Below are 22,055 nucleotides of genomic sequence, written 5' to 3'. Positions count from 1 at the left end.
AGGGAGAGAAACATCAATGTGAGAGAGAAATATCGATTGATTGCCTCTCATACACCCCCAGGGACTGAACCTGCAACCCAAGCGTGTGCCCCAGCTGAAAATTGAAATGGTGGCCCTTCACTTTGTGGAATGATACCCAACTGCCTCCATTTTTCTCTTTTTTGTAAAGCTTTTGTTTATTTATTTTCAGAGAGGGGAAGAGAGGGAGAAAGAGAGGAAGAGCAACATCCATGTGTGGTTGCCTCTAGGGCACCCCTGATTGGGGAATCTGGCTCCCAACCCAGGCAGGTGTCCTGACTAGAAATCGAACCCATGACCCCTTGGTTCACAGGCTAGCTCTCAATCCACTGAGCTACACCAGCCAGGGCTCCATTTTTTTAATCTGTTACAAAATGAATTGTTTCATGTGTGGTTTTAGCCATGGACAATTTTGGTTTGTGATATGTTCCTTTCAGTAACAATATCTACTTCAAATGTGATTCTAGACTTTATTTTTTGGAGTAAAGTGCATCTATAGGGAAAAGCTCTAGGTGATAGATGTGGACAAATGTGGGGACAAAGATTTCCAACCTCCTACCCTGGCTGGTGAGGCTCAGTGGGTTAGGGGTTGTCCTGCAAATCTAAAGGTAACTGGCTCGACTCCCAGTCAGGACACGTGCTTGGGTTGTAGACCTGGTCCTTTGTTGGGGGCATGCGAGAGGCAGCCCATCAGTGTTTCTGTCACACATCAATGTTTCCCTCATTTTCTCTCTCCCTTTCCATCTAAAAGTAAATAAAGTATTAAAAAAAAAAGATTTCCAGCCTTCCAAGATAGACTATTTTTGTAGTTGTGAAATCTTTTAAAAAATTTTTAATATATTTTATTGATTATGCCATTATAGTTGTTCTATTCCCCCCTTCATTCCCCTCCACCCTGCACACCCCTACCCCACCATTCCCCCCCTTTATTTTATGACCATGTGTCTCAAGTTCTTTAGATTCTATATTTCCCATACTATTCTTGCCCTCCTCCCTATCTATTTTCTACCTACTCTCTATGCTATTTTCTGTACCTTCTCCCCCCTTCTCCTCCTCCCACTCCCCTGTTGCTAACCCTCCATATGATCTTCATTTCTATGGTTCCACTCCTGATCTAGCTGTCCTCTTGGTTTGCTTTTGTTTTAGGTGCGGTTGTTAGTAACTGTGAGTTTGCTGTCCTTTCACTGTTCATATTTTTTATCTTCTTTTTCTTAGATAAGTCCCTTTAACATTTCATATAATGTTATGATGTGATGTGATGATGAACTTCTTGAATTTGACCTTATCTGAGAAGCACTTTATCTGCCCTTCCATTCTAAATGAAAGCTTTGCTAGATAGAGCAATCTTGAATGTATGTCTTTGGATTTCATGACTTGGAATACTTCTTTCCAGCTCCTTCTTGCCTGTAAGGTCTCTTGAGAAATCAGATGACAGTCTGATGGGAACTCCATTGTAGGTGACTATCCCCTTATCTCTTGCTGCTTCTAGAATTCTCTCCTTCATTTTAATCTTGGCTAATGTAATTATGATGTGTCTTGGTGTGTTCCTTCTTGGGTCCAACTTCTTGAGGACTCTCTGAGCTTCCTGGATTTTCTGGAAGTCTATTTCCTTTGCCAGACTGGGGAAGTTCTCCTTTATTATTTGTTCAGGTAAGTTTTCCATTCGTGGCTGTTCCTCTTCCCCTCCTGGTACCTCTATAATTCGGATGTTGGAACATTTAAAGATGTCCTGGATGTTCCTAAGCCTCTCCTCATTTTTTTTTTTTTGAATTCTTGTTTCTTCCTTCTTTTCTGTTTGGTTGTTTCTTTCTTCCTTCTGGTCCACTCCCTTGATTTGGGTCCCAATTTCCTTTCCATCACTATTGGTTTCCTGTGCATTTCCCTTCATTTCAATCAGTTTAGCCTTCATCTGTTCCTCTAATTTGTGGCTAAAATCAACCAATTCTGTGAGCATCTTTATCACCAGTATTTTGAACTGTGTATCTGAAAGGTTTGCTATTTCTTGGTCACTTAGAATTATAGGCTCCAGGGCTTTGAGCTGTACTTGAGTCATAATGTTTGGTCTGTTGGCACCTGTTGTGTATGAGGAGCGGAGCCTTAGGTGTTCACCAGGGCCCTGCGACCCAGTCAGAGGGTTGTGATGCTGTATATGGGGGTGGGGTCAGAGAGGGAAAAAATGGCGCTTTGCTCTGCTCTCTCTCTCAGATTTCTGTCCCCTCTGTGGCTTCCCACAAGCAAATTGGGCCCTTCTGGTGCTGGTTCCTGGGTGTGTGGGCTTGTGTACCCTTCAGGACCCTGTGGGTTTCTCCAACGAACTCTCTGGGAGCCTGGGAGCTTCTCCTGACACCTCGACCCCGAAAGTCTTTCCAATTGGTGCTTTCAGGCTCTAATTCCCATCACTGGGGCCCTAGCTTGAGTGGTCTGTCTCACTGTTTGCTCCTTCGCTTGGTTTATCTGTGTGCGAATGTGTGACCGCGGTCAGCCAGCCATCCTGCGCCCTCACTGGGTCTGCCTGTTGCCACCCCAAGCCTGGGATCCACCAACCGCCCCTGCCTATGCTCCTGGGTGGGTCTGACCTATGATATTTCCTGCCAGACCCCGCTCCGCCACTGACTCTGCCCCTCTTACTGGTCTGGCTAAATGGTTCATTGTTGTCGGACTTCCGTACAGTTCAATTTTCTGTGTTTTGGCTGAGTTTTTGTTACTAAAACTTTGTTGTTTTTAAACTTAGTTATGCAAGGAGGCACAGTGTTTCCACCTACACCTCCATCTTGGCCGGAAGTCCTGTAGTTGTGAAATCTTGACAGTGTCCACCACTCTGTTGTTTTTGGTTTGGGAGGGAATGGTTACTTGTAAGTACACTAATGTCAAGGGAATCATCTCAACAACTTACTGGTTGTCTTCCTCAAGTACCCAAGGTACCAGCAGAGTGGGTGCCATGATCGTGCAGGTGCTGAGGCACCTGGCTGGCCCTGCCCTGGCCCCATCCCTAGCACACCTTTTCCTGCTATTCTAGTGTGTGCCTTGTGTGGGATTGGGGGAGCTAGGATTTGCCCAAGAGTCTGGCGAAAGAGTTAAGCTAGTGGAGATGGTCATCTCCCTGTTTGCTTTTCAGCCTCACACAGAAGCAGGGGGCCAGGCAAGCCCTTAGGGGATCCTTGGCCAGTTTTCTGTGGGATGTCATGTTTTTAAAAAACTTCCCTCAGCTAGGGGGAGAGGGATATAAGGGGACTAAATGATAATGGGAAAAATATAATAAAGATTAAATTAAAAAGAAAACTTTCCTCAGTTTTACTGAGACATAATTGACATATAATACTGTGGAAGTTTAAAGTGTACATGAGTTGATTTGATACACGTATATACTGCAAAATGGTGACCACCATAGGTCAGCTAACACCCCCATCAACTCACATCATCATCATTTCTTCTGTGTGGTGAGAACACTAAAGACCTATTCTCTTAGCGACTCTCAAGTGTATGATACAGCACTGTTCAGTATTGTCACTAGGCCCTACATGAGGTACCCAGGACATAGCACTCACCATGGCTTTTTTATTTGTTTTTCCCTGAAATCAGAGGCAGTAGAAAGTGAGTGGTGCTGCCAGCCTCTTGATAAAGGGCTTGCTGGAGGGACTTCCCCCACACAGTGAGGTTTGTCTTTGCCATAGCAGGGCCAAGGCTGGCCTTGCGTAATGAGATGGCCACCTGGACACAGCTCAAGCCCAGGGACTCAATGTGTTCATGGATGGAGTAAAGGAAGACAAGAGGAAAGAGAACAAGACAGGAGAGAGAAGGAGCTGAAGGAGGAAGAAAGGAAGAAAGGAAGGAAGGAAGGAAACAAAGAACAAAAGGACATTCTGGGTAAGCCGAGGGTCCTTATTCTTTTCAAGGGGCTTGTCATCACAGGTGGCTACATGTTTTTCCACCTGCTTCCTGGCCACCAAGAACTGTCCAGCTAATTTAGGTTTTTCTGGTCACCTACTATGTGCCAGGCACTGTGCATTGAACTTCCTCCTCTGTCTAATCCTCACCCCAGGCCTGCATGGTGGCTGTTACTCTCTCCACTTTCCAAATGGAGAAGCAGACTCAGAGGGATGAGGAAACATGTCCAAGGTCACAGTGGCCTGAAGAACAGGACCTGACCCCATGCAAGTGACCCAGGTGTCTTGTCTGTCTGTCTTTCTCACACACACACTTACTGACTCAGGATTCTTGATGAAGACCTTGGTGCTACCCATCTGGTACTGGTCCTGATCCATGTTGACAGCCCGCAGCAGGTGCTGGACCCCCTGACGCTCGTCCCCACGCCACTGTGGCCATGTCTGAGGGGTCAGAATGGCGTACCTGGTGGCAAGAAGTTTTGGAGGGTTTGAGAAGATGGCTCAGCTGGTCGTTATTCCACAGGCAGTGGTTGGGAGCCTCACCTTTGCAGGAACTTGGCGAACTGGCGGCGGTAGGCGAAGCCTGCCCGACGTACCCTGATGTTTTCCTTCAGGCCCAGGTACTCCACCTGGTGCTTGACCCTGGAGGGAAGGCAGCCTGAGTCCCATGGTGGGGGCCTCATCAGCCCTAAGAGTGGGAGGGGTTCTGCTGGAGGCAGTCTGGGTGCTGAGGTCTGGGGTAGGGGGTTCAGTAAATCAGGTCTGTGGGGCAGGGTTTGGAAAGCATCTGTGTTGGTTCTGGGGCCAGTCACAGGCCCCTGGACCAGGGACTGTGCTAGTGCCTCGGTCATCCTCCAGTTGGTCTGGGGGCCTTAGGGTTGGGGTATTGGTCAGTTCTAGGTGTAACTCTGAGGCCTTGAGGGGCTTTGCACTGGTCCTAGGGGTCAGCCTGGTGTAATCTTGCAATGTCCTGCAACCCCAGGAGGGTTCTGGAGGGAGGGTGAGTCTGGGGGATAGGCACTGTGGACTGGTCAAATTGGTCAAGCTGAGAGCCAGACCAGGCTGAGGGTCACCTGCTCTCTTCCCAGTCACGGGGCCTCTTGGTTTCGTTGGGTTTGATGCAGCGGATATAGTGGGGTGTACACTTCTTCAGTGTGGCCACCAGGTCGTTGGCTTGTTTCTGAGAAGGAAGAGAAGGCAGAGGGTTGGTGAACAGATGGGACCCTCCGGCCCCTTTCTCCTCCCACCCTGGATACAGACCCAAGAGATGGAGACACACTGTGGGCAGTGGACGATAGGCAAATGTTTGTTGATGGAGTAGCTGAACCCTTGGGAAAACACATCCCCTAGAACATTCCTGCCTTTCCTTTGGGAATCAGTATTTTGGAAGTAGGGAATCTTGTGTGTGTGCCTGAGAAGCCAGCTTTGGGTTGTACATTTTAGTCCCTAGAGGAGTCAGATTCATAGAGACAGAAAATAGGTGGTGGGTGGCAGGGGCTGGGGGAGGGGGACAGGGTATTAGTGTTTAGTGGGGACAGAGATTCAGTTTAACAAGATGAAGAGAGTTTTGGGTATGGATGCTGGGGATGGTTGCACAGCAGTGTGAATGTATTTAATGTCACTGAACTGTACACTTAATGGTTAAGATGGTAAATTTTATGTTATATATATATATATTTTTTGTCACAATTTTTAAAAAGTGGTAAATGACCAAAAGATAAAAAATTATCAAGATGATGGTTCACTTATGGATTTAGGGAGTTAGGGGGTCACTGAGGAAGTTGGTCGCAGCCTCCAAACCCCAAAGTTGGAAGAAGGCCCTTTGAGACAGAAGGTGCCAGAGACAGGGCAGAGGGCCTGGAAAAGAGGAGAGACCGACACAGGCCTCCGCCTGCCCAGCTCCTCCTTGCCTGCCCTAAAGCTCACCTTGATCTTGGAGCCAGCAGTGCTGGGGCGGCCCTTCTTGTCCACATCCAGCTTCTCAGGGAAGAGCATCCGGAGGAAAGCTCTGGGCAAGGAGAGAGAAGGGGCTGGAGGTGTAGCTGGACCTTGGAGTGCCCTCTCCTAGAAGCGGAGCTGTCTAGGTGCCTGAGACCCAGAGGGCATACTGGAAAGTATTGTTCTTTCTGAATGTGGAGGATGAGATGTTGAGAATTTAAAGGGTTAGTTTCATCCTTTTAGGTCTTTGGTTATTTGCTCTGTTACTTCTTCCATGACCACCCATGACCTGGGTAGCAAGTAAAGTAGAAAAAAGATAAGCGAAGTAGGAAAATATTTCCCATGAAGCAGCATCTTTGGCAGCATCTTTGGCAGCAAGGGCAAGTCCCCATGTAGGAATCATCTTACATGCACAGATTTGCATGCAGGACACAGATGCTAGATTCGGTAGCCCCATTTTTGATGGCCAGAGATGAACGCGACCTCTCTCCGTCAACAGGGCATCCGTTAAATACACTTTGGTTCATCCTGGCTCCCTCTCCCATCTCCGCAGAGAGACCTTCCCTGACCGCAGAGTGAGTGTACTGCTCCATAGGTATGGAGTGCCCATTTGGGGGGATGAAGAAGTTCTGAAACTAGATAATTCTGATGGTTGCCCAACACTTAATGCTACTGAATTGTACACTTCAAAATGGTGAAGTAGGAAATTTTGTATGTATTTGATGTATTTGATGAATTAAAAGAGTAAAGTAAAAAAAAAAAAAAAAAAGAATAGTGCCCTCTCTACTCTCTCTCCCTTGAGCAACTTAGTTTTTCTTCGTGGATGCTGCTGGCCCAGGAGCCTGACTTTGACAACCATGGCTGTGTGCCTTCCAACATGGTGGCCACTGGTTACACGTGGTCAAGAACCCTGATTTTTAAGGTTAACAACAGGGGAGTGGGAAGAGGAGAGTGGGGGAAGAGGTACAGAGAAAAAGTAGCATAGATGATGGGTAGAAAATAGACAGGGAGGGCAAGAGTAGTATGGGAAATGTAGAAGCTAAAGAATTTATGACAGATGGACATGAACTAAAGGGGAGGAATGGTGGGGGAGGGGGTGTGCAGGGTGGAGGGGAATGAAGGGGGGAATAGAACAACTGTAATGGCATAATCAATAAAATATATTTAAAAAACTAAAAAAACCCTGATTTTTAAAAGAGATATTATTTATTTATGTTTTTAGAGAGAGGGGCATGGTTGGGGGGCGAGAGAGAGAGTAAGAGAGACACTGATTTGAGAGAGAAATATAGATTAGTTGCCTGTTGCTTCTGCCCTGATCTGGGACCAAACCCACAACCCGAGCATGTGACCTGGCCAGCAATCAAACCAGCAACCTTTTGTTTTGCAGGGTGACACTCAAGCAACTGAGCCACACCAGTGAGGGCATTATTGAGAAACTATCTGAATTGAGATGTACTGTTCTGTTAAAATACACACTGGATTTCAAAGAAGATGCAGTTCGGAAAAAGTGAATATAAGATAATTCAAGAATAATTTTAAAATGTTGATTGCATATTGTGATGATTATATTTGTGTAGAGTTAAAGAAAACATTTATAAAGTTTACCTGTTTGCCTTTTTACTTCTTAAATGTGCTTACTAGAAAATGTAGAATGGCACAGGTAGAGATGGGGATTGACTGCAATTTGTCACAAGGCATCTTTTTGTGGGTGATGCAAACAATGGCTGTCCAAGTCTGTAGTAAAAATCACTTCTTAAGTTGGGTGCATTTCATGGTATGTCAATTATAACTAAATAAGGCTTAAAAAAATTACGTGGCCCTGGCCAGGTGGCTCAGTTGATTGGAGTGTTGTCTCATACACCAAAGCGTTGCAGGTTAGATTCCTGGTCAGGGCACAAACCAAGGTTGCAGGTTCGATCCTCAGTCATGTGCATATAAGAGGCAGCTGATCAATGTTTCTCTCTCTCTTCTCCCTCCCATCCCCTCGCTCTAAAAATCATTATAGATATCTTTGGTGAGGATTAAAAAATATGTGTAGCTTGAATTCTGTTGGATGTGGAATGTATTGGACAGCACTGTCTAAAGCAGCGATTTTCAACAGGTGTGCTGCAAGAACTGTGAACACATTCAGTACATGACTATTGCATCATGGGCACTGACCTCTTTTCCCTTAGATTGTCAAATAAGAAAATGACAATAGCCAACACAACAATAGCCATCTGGTGTGAATGAATCAAAATTATACCTATTTTTTTGTCAGATCAATAAAAATTTCTGTGCTGCAGAATTTTAGTAATTAGTGTATGTGTGCCATGAGATGAAAAAGGTTGAAAATTGCTGCTCTAGACCAGTGAACCTCAAACTCTGACTTGCACATGGGTCCCATGGGTGAGGGTGGGATGAGGATCTTGTTAAAATCCAGATTTGGATCCCATCTGCCTGGGGTGGGGCCTGGGAGTCTACCCCTGGAGCCATTAGGTGGTGCCCATGTGGCTGGTCCAGGAACTGTTGTCACCTCTTCAGGGCTATGTGTGCTAGATGCTGTCTGCCTTGTCTCCTCGCTTAGTGTCTGTCTCCCCAAGCAGCTGGGTTCTCTGACTTGCTGTGTCATCCAGCTCTGCAAATTCAAATGGTGCCTGGTCCAGAGCACAGCTTGAACAAAATTTTGAGGTATGAAAAGCCAAAATATGGCACCTGGCTTGGGGCTGTGGGCAGGGAAATACAGCCATGTGTGTTAGTACATAAAAGTACAGGGCATGATGTGTTCTCCCTGCATGGCAAGGGATGCTGCCTGTGCCGAATGCTTGGGTTTGTAGGTGAAGTGCTAGACATGTTACTGTTGAATCAGAACTGGTCACTAGAAATACTGTCCTGGCCACATAGCCACCCCGACAAAGTCTGTGGCTGGGAGCTCTGGGGAAGATGGGGTAGTCCCTGGGCTACCTCCATCCCCAGGGGTGGGTTCTGCCCAGATGTCCCCATGCCCAGGGCCACTCACTGCTCACTGGTCTGCATCAGCTCTATGAGGTCGGTGAAGAGAACGTCTCGGTTCCTCTCACAAAAGCCGTGGACGTCATAGGAGACCTGGAAGGTGGTGGCAGAGGGGTAGTGAGGGGCTGAGGTTAGGGTGGGTAAGGGGCTTATAGCCCAGGTGGGTGAGGGTCCTGCTCTTGGGTAAGAAAAGGGAGGCAATATCTGTGGTTCAGAAGAGGGGGCAAGGGCAGCAGCCAGGGCTTAGGGTCCCCAGGGGTCTGATGTTTAAGGTGAAATCAGAGAGTAGGAACTGTAGTCTAGAGGTGAGGGGTCAGAGGTGAGGGGAGCTGGTGTTATGTCCAGCAGCCTGGATCAGAGGCAGGGGAAGGGGATGGTTATAGCCCAGATTTTGGGGTGGGCTGCAGCCTGGGCAGGAGGTCCCTAGGGTGGGGGTTCTGCTACTTAAGTTAGAGTTAAAAGGTTAGAGCCTCTGTGTTATGGCCAGTTGAGGGGATGGGAGGCTGTGTTGGGGTAAAGTTATGGCAGTGGCTGAAGATCCCTGGGGGACTTCGGCCAGGCTTGTGGGCTGAGTCTGCTATCCAAGGTGGGGGCTCCTCGCTGTGGGCATTCCCTGGCTCAGGGCACATAGGAGCCCCAGCTCACTTTAGGGGCTGGTGGGTTGTAGCAAGCTTGAGGATCCCTGGGGCTGTCTACTGCCCATGTTAGTCAATGGGAAAATCTGCAGTCCAGTCAGCTGGGGAGGGGGACCATGGCGAGGGTCGGGGGTGTTGGTGGATTTCTATAGTCTTGGGGAGGGGTCTGCAGGGGACTCAAGCCCATTTTGGAGGGTGGTGGCTTGCAGCATGGGCCTGGGGTCTCCAGTTGGGGTCAGAAGGTGGTGAGCTATGTCCTAGAACACAGGGTTTGTGGGGCTTACCGTTCACATTGGGGCTTGGGGGTCTGCTGCCAAATTTGGGGTCATTTGGAGGGAATTTCTACCCTGCAAAGCGGAGGGGAGCTGTGGCCTTGATCAGGGCCTAATGGGTTTCTGCAGCTCTGGCTGAAGGCTCTGTGGAGGGCTAGGCCAGTTTCTAGGGGTCTGTGTTCCTGGTCAGCTATGGTAGGACTGGAGAATGGAGTGAGTAGAGCTCTGCAGTCCTGCCTAGGGGCCCCTGGGGACTCCATCCACTGAGAGGTTGGAGGCTGCAGCCTGGAGACTCCTGGGTTCTGTAAGGAGGTGCTGCTGGGGACCACTCAGGTGGTGGGGGAATGGGGGTGGGGGAACCAGAGGAAGTTGGGGAGGCAGGCGCATCACACCTTGCCAGCATAGTGGTGGATGACGAAGCCAGCGCTCCAGCTGTTGAAGTGCTCGTGGGTGCCCACGGCTGCCTGTAGCTTCTGTAGCAGCGTCTGGTCGGCGCCATCGCCTGTGGCGTGCATGGTGGCACATACGTCATCCAGGACACTCATGATGCCCGGGGGGCTCTGTGGTCATGGGGAGGCGGCAGTTGCTCAGCCTGGCCCTCACCTGCCCAAATCCCATCACAGGGACCTTCACTAGCATAGTAGGGGTGGCTTCTAAACGTAAGAGCAAAACATGGTAGTAGAGCTGAATGTGTGTGGGAATGCTGCTGTGAAAGCTCCCTGGGGTACAAGGTGGGGTGATGGGTCCCATAAGGGATCCTTGCCTGTCCCCCTTTCTCAGACTGGGCTGTCTAGTGGGGTCCTGTCCCTGAGCAGGCTGCTGGGGGGTGTTTGTTGAGTGACTAAGGGAAGGGTGAGCAGGTGGGCAGAGTGAATAAGGGAGATAGATGGGTGATGGGATGTGTCAGTTGCCCTCCTGGACAGAGGGGGGCCTGTGGGGACCATCCTGGCTCTCCCAAGTCTCCTGGGACTCAGCTCTGGGGCCTCCTGAGCCACCCCAAAGCTGGCCTGGCCCTCACCAGCTTGTTTTCAATGAGGTCGCAGACGACTTTGTTGTTGAAATACTGGATGGGAGTCCAGCGGATGCCCTCCTGGACATACTCCTCCTGGGGGTGGCAAAAGAGCAGGGCTAAGGTGGGCGTCTGGGCAGAGGTGTGTGTTTCTAGAATGTATGCTTGAGGATGGGTGAAGAAAGCAAGGCTGCCTGCCACTCTCTTTCTCTTCGCCCAGGTGGCGCACAGCCTGCCCCATGGATGCAGAGCCTCGGATCTTCTGAGACCCGGACTGGCAGGGCTGGCACCTGCGAGGCTGAGCCCAGTGACACAGCTGAGAATGTCAGAGCTACAGTCCACGATAGGGAGGGCATTCCATCTGCCCGCAGCATCTGAATTTTGCAGACAAGCAGCTGCAGATGTCCATACTGTCAGGTGACAATACCCAGACAGAGCCTACCCACACCTGGTGTCTCGTCTGCCGGGTGGCACCATTGAGCCCTCCCTCCGCCAGCCTGCCCAGAAGCTCAACTGCAACACAATGATCTGCAAGTACTACCCGTGCCTGCACCCTGCACTGTCAACTGCCCACAAGAAGTACGGCCACACCTACAGCCTGTGCCCGAAGAAAAGGGTCCAATAAGGCCCCTCCGTCACCTCCTTGACTCGCAAGGTGCCTTCTGCCTGAACCCCAGCCCTGGGGCCTCAATAAGTTTCCCTTTCATTGAAAAAAAGAAAATGGGGCCATGCTCCCTCCAAATTTCCTCCACAATCTCATCAGTTAGGACTGTCTACTGTAACAAAGCCTTTACCCTGTGTGGGGCAGGCTGAAAGTGTCACCCCCCCCCAAACCTGGCAGCCCTCAGCCACCAATAGACTTATGCTGGTGACATGCCTTGGCTCCCTTGTTCCTCAGTAGGCCCACCCTGAGGTCTGCTCTGCAAAGTTACCTGGGGCCCAGGAGAACTGAACCCCAGTAGCCCGTGGGTAACCTGCTCATTACTACACCCCATTGGGGATTTTTAAAAAGATCCCTCTCTCACTACCTCAATCCCTTTCTGGTCTTTGCTCTGAATCCTTGTCTGAGGCTCTGCTTCTATGGGACAGGCAATACAAAAACATCAGGGACTTTTGTTCTTCCTGTTCATAGTAGCTTCCCCAGCACTGCAGACAGTGCCTGGCACACAGTAGGTGCTCAGTAAGTAATTATTGAAGGAATGGATAAAAACATTATTCCCCAGCCCTTGTCAAAGCTTGAAAGGTAGAAAGATAGAGAGGAAATCTCACAGGAAGATTGAAGATTGAAATCTTCAATCTTCCGTTGAAGATTTCCGCATCTTCAACGGAAATCTCACAGAGGAGCCTGGATGGCTCAGTAGAGAGAGATGAAAATAGGGGGCTGAGGGTGTCCCCTGGTTGCTCAGCAACCAGCATGGTCCTGCCTCCAACCCAGTGTCCTGTGTCCCTGGCCACTTGGCTGCCCTGCCCACCTGCTCTGCCTTCAGGGTGAGTTCAATAAAGATCTGCTGTAGCTTCTCATTGACAAAGTTGATGCAGAATTGCTCAAAGCCATTTTTCTGTGGAGAGAAGAAAAGAGTGCTGCCTTCAGTGGGCTGATGCTGGAGGCTCCTGGGGCCATGGCAATAGGGAGTGGCCTGGGAGCAGAGCCCACACCTGGAAGATCTCAAAGCCGTAGATGTCAAGCACACCAATGCTGTACTCTTCCTGGGGCTTCTGCATAGCGCGGTTGATGGCCTGTGATGCGGGTAGGGACAGGAGGTCAGTGCTAGCCCAATGGGCTCCTGGACGCACTGCAGGCTCTGTGTGCACCCTTATCAGGCACTCATATGAGGAACCCAGGCATTAGAATGCCAGGTTCCTGCCTTGGGAGCTGGCTCTGCCTCTTACCCTGCCCCATCTGTTATCTTTACAATGGGTGAATATTAGCAAGGACTTTATAGGGCTCTTTTTAAGAATTAAATAACCTGATGCATGTAAAACAGTAAAGGGTACGCACTGGATGTTAGGTGACATTAGCTACTTCTCTGTCCTCATTTGCTACCCTGACTCATCCTGTCCCCCACCTGGCCCTCTAGACAGATCTCCTCTCTGCTCCCCTGCACACCCACCCTCTCTGTCCCCACAGCCCCTATCCCATGGAGTCTACGCCTGGGCTCCATGCCCCAGGAAGAGGTAGCCCTTCTGTTTGCCACATGACCACCCTGTCCCTGCTTTGTGCGGCCCACGGCAGGGAACCGGTGAGGTTGTGATAGTCACGCCTGCCTTCCTGCCCTGGCTGGTCCCAGAGCACCTCTCCCTTGCCAACCCCGCCCCTGCCACACTGGCCTCCACGAGGAAGTCAAAGAGACGGGCGTAGAGCCCCTTGGCCAGGGCGTCTCGAGTGTAAGTTGCCTGCTCCACGTTCAGGGTCACGTTGATGGACTCGCTGCGCCCGCCCCAGCGGCTGTCCATCTTGCGGCTGGTCAGCTTCTCCTGTAGCCTCCCGCTGTCAATGCCCAGCAGGTAGGCAGGAAAGGCCAGGACTGCAGGGTGGGGGTGGGGGGAGGGAGGGGGCAGCTGTTAGGCTCTTAACTCTTCCAGTGCCCGGTCTCTCCCTATTTTGCCCAGTGACACTGAAATTGTCCTCGTGGGTTCTCACCCTTTGGGGGCTGAATTAGGAGGAAGCACCCCCCACACCTGCCTGCTCCCTGCCTTCCTCAGCACCCACACTCACGGTCCACGCTCTCCACCCGGGCATAGTTTCCATCTTCACGGAAGCTGATGTTTCCCAAGTGCAGGATGCCGGCTACAAGCTGCAGGACCAGCTGCTGGGCACTGGCTGGGATCCCGATGACCTGCATAGCACTCTGTGGGCACCGAGGACAGGGCCTGTGCCACCATTCTGACTGCCCCCCACTCACGTCCCCTGAGGTTGGGCTTCTGGGGTCACAGCATGGACTCAGAATCAGGCATCTGGTCCCCATTTTACCTCTTTCATGACCTCAGAGTGTGACCTTGGGCAAGTCCCTGCTTGCCTCTGGAACTCAGTTTCCTAATTCGTAACACAAAAGGATACCAGGGCTGGAGGGGCAGTTGGTGCTTACCAGAGTCTCACTGAAGTCACTTCTGTCATCAGTGCCATCCACCTTGTAGGTGTCTGATTGGTTGAGGTAGTAATAATAGTCGGGGGTCATGAGCCCCAGGTTCTGCCGCTGCTCCTGGGAGGCTCCTTCCAGCAGCTGGAGGGGGAGCAATGCTTGTGCACTGCACTGGCTCAGGCCTTGGGGTCCCCCAGTCCTCACAGACCCTCCTCCTGCCACCCCTAGACTCCAGGTGGGGCTCCCCGTTTCTTGCACCTGGTAGTAGATGTGGAAGTTCCTCTCATTTTCATTCTGTGTAACCACGCGGGATTTCTCCAGCAGGAAGTTGGAGATCTTGCCCCCATCGGGCTCCCCACCACGGCTGAACTGGATCTCAAAATACTTGCCCTGAATGTAAGAGAAGCATGTAAGCCCCACAGTGGGGCCCTGGGATGCAGGGGTAGGGGACCGACTGGGGATGGACCTCAGGAGTCTTACCCATGTGACCCCATGTGACTTCAACTTGCTTTCCTTTCCCCAACCCCCACTTATGCCCTGATTGTCTTTTCCACCAGCTCCTCCTTTCCAGCCTTTGCTTAAGTTATTTCCTGGGCCAGGAATGCCCTTATCTCCCTCTCTGAGAATTCAAACCCTCACTTGGGGTATTGGCCCTGTGCCTGGCACACAGAAGTATCCTGTTTTATTTTTTTTAAGATTTTCATCTATTTATTTTTAGAGAGAGAAAAGAGGAGAAAGAAAGAGAGGAGAGAGAAATATCAACGTGAGAAAGAAACATCGATTGGTTGCCACTCACACGTGTCCCAATTGGGGACTGAGCCCACAACCTGGGTGTGTGCCCTGACCGGGGATCGAACCTATGAACTTTTGCTTCATGGGATGATGCCCAACCCACTGAGCCACACCAGTCAGGTCAGTATCCCATTTTACTGACCAGGTAGGTCCTCAGTCCCTCTACTACAACACAGAGGCTTCCATGTCTCTATGGGATACTACTGGTTTCAGTCATGCTGAGTGTCTCCTACATGTTGTCCCTCAGCCCAGAGCAAGGGTCCCATGAACCCTTTCTTTGGCCTCTGACACCATCTGGGCTTTTCTATGGCCAGAGGTTGGAGGGCAGACACGCCACATTATATCTCCTTTCTGTATTTCCATCCGAGAGCAATACAAATTATGTCATTGTACTACGCAAACACCTGTAGTATATGACATTTACTTACTCTATTGTACAATAAGACTACATAAAATAAAATGTAATTATATATTTTGAGATTTATCCATGTTTTTGGGGTGTATCAGTAATTTGAAAACACACTGTGTGATTCCATTTATATGAATCTCTAGGACAGCTGAAGCTAATCTACGGTGAAAAGATTCAGAGGAGTGGTTGCTTCTGGATCAGGGTGGGGGTAGAATTGACTGGAAGGGGATGGGGGGCCTCCTGGAGTTTGGGTTGCACAGTGTGTGCGTTTTCACTGAATGGTGCACTTTAGAGACGTATTTTGTAGTGTGCAAATTTTATTTTAAAAGAAATGAAAGAACTGCATATTTATAATAGACTGTTATCAACGATCTGCATGCTGGAGTGTTGTGGGAAAAGGCACGGTGTCGGCTGCTTGCTCTGCACTGCATCACATAAAAGGACAGCAAGATGGATGGAGATACCTTGGAACAAGTATAGTAAAACGCTAATGATAGAATCTGGGAGAGGAGAGTTCCAGCCAAGATGGAGGCGTAGGTAGAGACCCTTCACTTCCTCGGACAACGAAAAAGAGGATAACAACCAATCTGAAATGAATAAACCACCAAAAGTGCCAGAAAATCAAACTGCATGGAACTCCAACAGCCAGGGAATTAAAGAAAAAGTCAACAAGTGCAACCAGACTGGTAGGCGGACAGTGCCCGAAGACTCAGAAAAACCACCAGGACCCAGTAGACCTTGGGGGCGGGGCTGGCTGGTGGGCTGGTGGGCTGGGGAGGAGGGGTGGATTTATAGAGACTCAGAGGTGGCTGTGGGCAGCCGGGTTGTGGCAGTAGAAGCTCCCAATCTCACAGGAGAGTTCGTTGAAAAGGGTGATAGAGATGAGCAGGTAGCCACACTGTTCCCTCTGGCTCCTCCCCAACAAATAATGCAGCAAAGAGGGTCGCCTTGCCTAGGTGAATACCTCAAGCCCTGCCTCCTTACAACCTATCAGCTGGGCCAAGACAAAGAAATGGGGCCCAAATGAAAGAACTGAGTAAAGCCTCAGAAAGAGAGCTAAGCAAGGAGGAGATCGCCAACCTACCTGATGGAGAATTTAAAGCCCTGGTAACCAACATGCTCACTGATCTGGCTGATCTTGGTCAAAAATTAAATGCAAAAATGAAAAAAAAAAGAAATATGAAAATGATACCCAAAGTGAAATAAAGCAGAATATTCAGGGAACCAACAGTGATAGGGAGGAAATCAGGACTCAAAGCAACGATTTGGAACAAAAGGGGAAAAATAAACATCCATCCAAAACAAAATGAAGAAACAAAAATTTGAAAAGTGAAGAAATTGTTACAAACCTGTGGGACAACCTGAAATGTTCCAATATCTGAATTATAGGGGTGCCAGAAGGAGAACAACAGCAAGAAACTAAAAATTTATTTGAACAAATGATGAAGGAAAACTCCCCCAATTTGGCAAAGGAAATAGACTTCCAGGAAGTCCAGGAAGCCCAGAGAGTCCCAAGGAAATTGATTGAACCCAGAGAGGAACACACCAAGACACACTGTCACTAAGTTACCCAAGATTAAATATAAAGAGAGAATCCTAAAAGAAGCAAGGAGAAAGGAGAGAGTTACCTACAAAGGAGTTCCCATCAGACTGTGAGCTGATTCCTCAAAAGAGAACTTACAGGCAAGAAGGGGCTGGAAAGAACTATTCCAAGTCATGAAAGGCAAGTATCTACATTCGAGATTGCTCTATCCAGCAAAGCTTTCACTTAGAATGGAAGGACAGATAAAGTGCTTCTCAGATAAGGTCAAGTTAAAGGAGTTCATCATCATCAAGCCCTTATTTTACAAAATGTTAAAGGAACTTATCTAAGAAAAAGAAGACAAAAAATGTAAACAGTAAAATGACAACAAACTCACAACTATCAACAAAAGCACCTAAAATAAAATAAAAACAACAAAAACAAAAACTAAGCAAACAGCCCTTGCTGGTGTAGCTCAGTGGATTGAGGGTAGGCCTGCAAACCAAACGATTGAGGTTCAGTTCCTAGTCAGGGCACATGCCTGGGTTGCAGGCCAGTTCCCAGCAGGGGACACATAAGAGGCAACCATACATTGATATTTTTCTCCTTCTCTCCTTCCCTTCCCCTCTAAAGATAAGTAAATAAAATATTTACAAACAAACAAACAAACAAACAAAAACTAAGCAAACAACCAGAACAGGAACAGAATCATAGAAACGGACATCACATGGAGGGATTTCAGTGGGTGGGGGCAGGAATATGGGGAAAAGGTACAGGGAAGAAGAAGCATGGTTAGTAGGCATAAGGTAGACGGGGAGAGGTGAAAAATGGTATGGGAAACAGAGGACTCAAAGAACTTATATGTACAACCTATGGACATGAACCAAGGCGGGAGATGCTGGTGGGTTGGGGGGCAGGGCAGAGGGGGGATAGAGGGGGAAAATTGGAAAAACTGTAATAGGATAATGAATAAAAATATTTAAAAAAAGAATCTGGGAGAGGTGCATATAGATGTCCGCTTTATTCTTCCATCTTCTCTGTGTATCTGAAATTTTAATAATAAGATATTGGGGGAAATACTTAAATATAATTGTATTATAAATATATATTAGAAAATAAAATATAGCTAATGATGTCTCGGGAAATAAAATTCTTATTAGCATATGGAATTTACTAAGTCATTTCTACATGCAGGCATTGTACTGAGTGTTGAAGTCTATGAGGCGGATTTTAATATCCCACATTATGGAGAAGAAAACAGAGGAGACTCAGGATGTTATATTGTCTCTTTGTCCAAGCCACATATCTAAATAGTGATAGAACCAGACCCTAAACCCGGATCTGGTTACCTAGTCTGTCTCCATTAGACTCGGCGCAGCACCTGACACAAAGAAGGAGCCTAAGAACCATTTTTTTGAGGGTAGGGAGGAAAGAAGGACTAAATAGGACCGAAACAGGGCTGCGGGCCCACGCGGCATAGTTGCAGCCAGGGGAGCATTTCAGAAGGTGACACAAACCTGTCCCGGTCTGCGACAGCGACTCTGTTTTAATGCACAGTGAAGAGGCAGTGAGAGTCCTGTCCAGGAGCAGGCATTTCCTGTAATCTTGGGTATGCAGGTAGAGGAGGGTGGGGTGTGTGTGTGTGTAGGGTGTGGTTGCGCCTAAAGCAGGGCTGCGGACTCACAAAACGACTGGAATTGTTGTTGCGCACGGTCTTGGCGTTGCCGAAGGCCTCGAGCAGGGGGTTTGATTGCAGGATGATGTCCTTCACATGCTGGGGGCGGCAGGGGGGTCGGGGGGAGAGGTCAGGCGGAGGCAGGCGTGGAAGGAAAAAACACCGCGCAGTGGGAGGTAACGTGGCCTTCTTTCTGTTTGCCTCACCTGGACCTTCTCGCCCCCACCAGACACCTTGGAGATGTAGCCCATGATGTATTTGGCAGCCACCGTCTTTCCAGCTCCGCTTTCTCCACTGGAGATGGAGGAGGCAAGCTAGGATCAGTGGCCAAGGGTAGAGGAAAGGGTAAGCGCCCTTTTTAGTCCCTGATCATTCTTTCCTTCCTTCCTTCCTTCAGTTCCTACTGTGTGCGAGGGGCTAGTCCAGGCACTGGGGATACAACAGTGAACGAGACCGATACAAGTCCCTGCCCTGCCGGAGCTGACAGTAGAGAGGACAGATGGACAATAACAGAATGAATAAATAAAATATACCACGGTCAGAAGGCAACCAGGAAAGGAAAGCCGGCTAGGGACAGAGAGGCCTCCGTCTGGATCAGGGTTCCAAGTCAGTGTCTGGGGCAGTGGGCAGGAGGGGCCGAGGCCCCTGTCCTACCTGATGATGACGCACTGGTTCTCGCAGTCGATGAGCATGTTCCGGTACATGTTGTCGGTGAGGGCGTAGATGTGCGGGGGATTCTCGTACTGGGCCTGCCAGGGAGGGCAGGTCTCAGCCCAGGGCTAGGGGCCAGGGTCCCGGGGACCATGCCTCCCGCCCAGCCCCGTGCTCACCGCGCCCTGGTAGAGCTCGATCTCTCGGTCTGTGAAGTAGGGCATCTGCTTGAAGGGATTTACAGAGATGAGCACGGAGCCAATGTAGGTCTAGGGGGTGGTTAAGGGCCATGCAGTGTCCTGGCATGCTTTGTCCCTCATGTGCCCTGTCCCCTCAGCTGATGCCTCCTGCCCTGAGGCCTCCTGGAACCCCATTGCTAAGAGGGAGAGATGGAGATGCTCAGATGTGTCCTGGATCTCTTAGGAAAAACCAGGGGTAGGTCCAGAATGGGGGAAATGGGTACATTGTGGCTGAGCTACCCCAGGGCAGAGGAAGAAGCGGGGGGCACAACCACCCTCCATCAGAGTCATACTGTCACTCCATCTGTCCCCTGGGCTATCACCCCATTCTCTTGCTGCCCTACCCCCCGCCCCATTCATTTGCTCAGGCATCTGAGCGTCCCTTCTGTTCCAAAGTTCCTCCGCTACCCTTCCCAGCATTCATCCCCCCACCACCCCTCTGTCCCTCGGCCAGCTCCCCCCGTGTCCCTTGGCCCTTCATTGGCCTGCCCTGCCCATGGCCCAGGGTACAAAGATGTAGTCATCCATGAAACGCTTTCGGAGGTTGCCCACGATGGAGTCCTCGGTGATCTGAGGCAGCAGCACCATGTCGTCCACGCCGCTCTGTTTCACATTGTGGCTCTGCCAGTGGAAGCGCTCCTTACTGCCCTGGGGGTGGGAGCAGGGTGGTGGGTGTGGGCCCTGGGAAGCAAGCACTTGGGGAAGGAGGGTGGAGCCTCAGCACCCTGGCCTGGCTCACCTCCACCCCCATAGCAGGAGAGAGAGGTGGGCGAGGTCCAGTCTGGGCTCCCTGCCCCCAGGACGAGGCCAGACAGCTTCCTGCGTCCCTTCCTGCCTCCCCACTCTTCACTCCCCTACCCCCTTCTCATGCTCAAGCCCTTGAGCAGGAGTCCTTGACCCCTCTGAGGCATGTGACCTGCTGTCCACCCCTTCCACCTAGAGATGGCCTCCTTTCTCCCACTCCCCTGCTCCTCTCTCATGGTCATGCATGCTAGCCCGGTCCTCTGAGATCCTCTCAGAGCCACACACTCAGCCGTGACCTCTACTTCCTGCGCCATGCCATGACCCTTATTCTCAGCTTCCATAGTCTTCCTGCTGCCCCTGCCCCGTCTTCTCCATCCTCAGAGAACCTCCACCTTGCCCTGTGCTGGCTCCAGCACCTTCCCATGCTCCCACTTTCCCTTCTTCCTTCCTTCCTCAGGTGTTCAACAGTTGACAGCCTCCTTAGGGCTCGAGGAGACTCAGATACAGGTTCCTCCACAAAACTCCTCCTCCAGGAAGCCTTCCTGAAATATTTTCTGCTTTTAGCCCCACTGAACTCATCCAGTGCCTTAAACACTGAAACACATTGTTCACCCAGCCCACTCTGCCTCTGGCCAGAACACCCCTGCCCTGGGAAAGTCTGTGGGTTGGAGGAGTGGTGACGGCTGCTCATGCTCAGCTGACGAGGCCCCTCCCAGGGAGCCTCCTTCCCCAGACCAGGAGCCCCTGCAGGGACTGAGTCCTTTCTCGGCCCCAGCAAGGGGGACTATTGAATGACTAAGGGGACAGGGTGAAGAAAGAAACTCAACTTCAGAGGGAGACCCCCAAGGGCAAGAGATGCAGGGAAATAAAGTCAAGTCTTCAAAGGTGGCCATCATTTGCTGGACAGATTCCAGAGAACAGAAACAGGCATGCTGGGCGGAGGGAACACTGGCAGGCGTCAAGCAGGAGGGCCAGTGAGGGCAGCTGTAGGGCAGAGCTGAATGAGAAGCCAGCTTCCCCTGGAGGTACTGGGGAGCCACAGAAAGTTCCTGAGCAGGAGAGGTGCATGGTCAGCATGTGGACACTCTGATAGTCAGAGGAGGTTTGTCAAGGAATGCCCACAAATGTTAAACACATCCAGCTTCTGGTGTGGGCAGGTCTAGGTTCTGATCCTGGCTAGGTGGCCCAACACTGCCATGAGCCTCCATGACCTGATCTGTAAAATGGAAGAAACGACTCACTTCCCAGGGCTGATGTGAGGATGAATTGCTCTGGGGAGCAATGTGGGACAGGCAGCTGATACTCTTCCTAGTGATTGTGAGGATGCGCCCAGGCAGAGAGCACGTGACAGAACAAACATTCACTAAGCGCCTACTATGTGCCTGATGCTGGGCAGGGGGTGTCACCAATATTAGCAGCAATCTTTATAGCAATGCAGTGGGGTATAGGCAGGGAGGGAACCGAGGCTTGGGAAGTGAGTGGCTTGACACTTGACTCAGGAAACAGCTAAACTGTTTCCAAGGGTGTGGGGTTCAAGTCTGAGTCCATCTGACAGCAAAGCCCAGGCTCTTACATCAACACCCACAAGTGGCTGGGACCCACGGGGTGTTTGGGCTGGGATCGAAAGTTGAGAAGGGTTTTGATGCTGAGCAGGAAGGAGTGCACCACAGAGTGAACTACCCAGTGACGCTGCAGAAGTGTGAGGCAGGGGCAGACTGTGCGGGGCGGGGAGTGTGGGGCTTGAACTCCCCGAATGTCTCCCGGCCTGGGCAGTCAGAGTGGGTTCCTCATCTGGCAGGTCTGATCTCTTCTCTCAGGGCTTTCCTCCTGTCTGTGGCTTCTGTCAACGTCCTACTCGCCCACTCGGCAAAAGCATTCTCGAGCACCTTCTTTGTGCCAGTAGTTTAGGTCTTTGGAGAGAACTATTTTTCTAAAAAGTTTTTTTTTTATCTTCACCTGAGGATTGCTTTTAGAGAGAGAAAAACATCGATTTGTTTGGTTGCCTCTTGTACGTGCCTAGACCAGGGATCGAACCCACAACCTCTCAGTTATGGGAGACACTCCAACCAACTGCGCCACACCAGCTAGGGCTTTGGGAAGAACTCTTCCAGTTCTTTACTAAGTTGCCTCTAAGCCTTTACAGATATTGAGGCCTCTGCTCACAATACTCTTTCTGCCTGGTGAATGGCCATTTGT

General features: G+C 50.1%; 1 protein-coding gene across 2 annotated transcripts in view; it reads right to left on the bottom strand.

Annotated features, from left to right (window-relative positions):
- The window catches only part of MYO1F (myosin IF), a 39,313-nt gene that overhangs the window by 8,125 nt on the left and 9,133 nt on the right, over positions 1 to 22,055 (bottom strand). For both annotated transcript variants that reach the window (XM_037056562.1, XM_037056561.1), the window contains exons 2-19: positions 19,626 to 19,763; positions 19,056 to 19,145; positions 18,880 to 18,974; positions 18,432 to 18,519; positions 18,235 to 18,324; positions 14,086 to 14,217; positions 13,834 to 13,968; positions 13,464 to 13,596; positions 13,076 to 13,272; positions 12,404 to 12,484; positions 12,220 to 12,306; positions 10,757 to 10,843; positions 10,131 to 10,298; positions 8,839 to 8,924; positions 5,829 to 5,910; positions 4,976 to 5,082; positions 4,446 to 4,544; positions 4,221 to 4,365 (exon numbers count right to left, since the gene is read on the bottom strand). In XM_037056562.1, coding sequence (XP_036912457.1) covers positions 4,221 to 4,365; positions 4,446 to 4,544; positions 4,976 to 5,082; positions 5,829 to 5,910; positions 8,839 to 8,924; positions 10,131 to 10,298; positions 10,757 to 10,843; positions 12,220 to 12,306; positions 12,404 to 12,484; positions 13,076 to 13,272; positions 13,464 to 13,596; positions 13,834 to 13,968; positions 14,086 to 14,217; positions 18,235 to 18,324; positions 18,432 to 18,519; positions 18,880 to 18,974; positions 19,056 to 19,145; positions 19,626 to 19,703 — 1,980 coding nt within the window. In that variant the 5' untranslated portion in view covers positions 19,704 to 19,763. The remainder of the gene's footprint in view (positions 1 to 4,220; positions 4,366 to 4,445; positions 4,545 to 4,975; positions 5,083 to 5,828; positions 5,911 to 8,838; positions 8,925 to 10,130; positions 10,299 to 10,756; positions 10,844 to 12,219; positions 12,307 to 12,403; positions 12,485 to 13,075; positions 13,273 to 13,463; positions 13,597 to 13,833; positions 13,969 to 14,085; positions 14,218 to 18,234; positions 18,325 to 18,431; positions 18,520 to 18,879; positions 18,975 to 19,055; positions 19,146 to 19,625; positions 19,764 to 22,055) is intronic.

Source organism: Sturnira hondurensis, unplaced genomic scaffold, assembly GCF_014824575.4.
Source record: "Sturnira hondurensis isolate 20B ecotype Veracruz unplaced genomic scaffold, ASM1482457v3 Scaffold0009087, whole genome shotgun sequence".
Classification (NCBI taxonomy): domain Eukaryota; kingdom Metazoa; phylum Chordata; class Mammalia; order Chiroptera; family Phyllostomidae; genus Sturnira; species Sturnira hondurensis.
The sequence above is the reverse complement of the archived record's forward strand: the minus strand, read 5'-3'. Positions and strand labels throughout refer to the sequence as shown.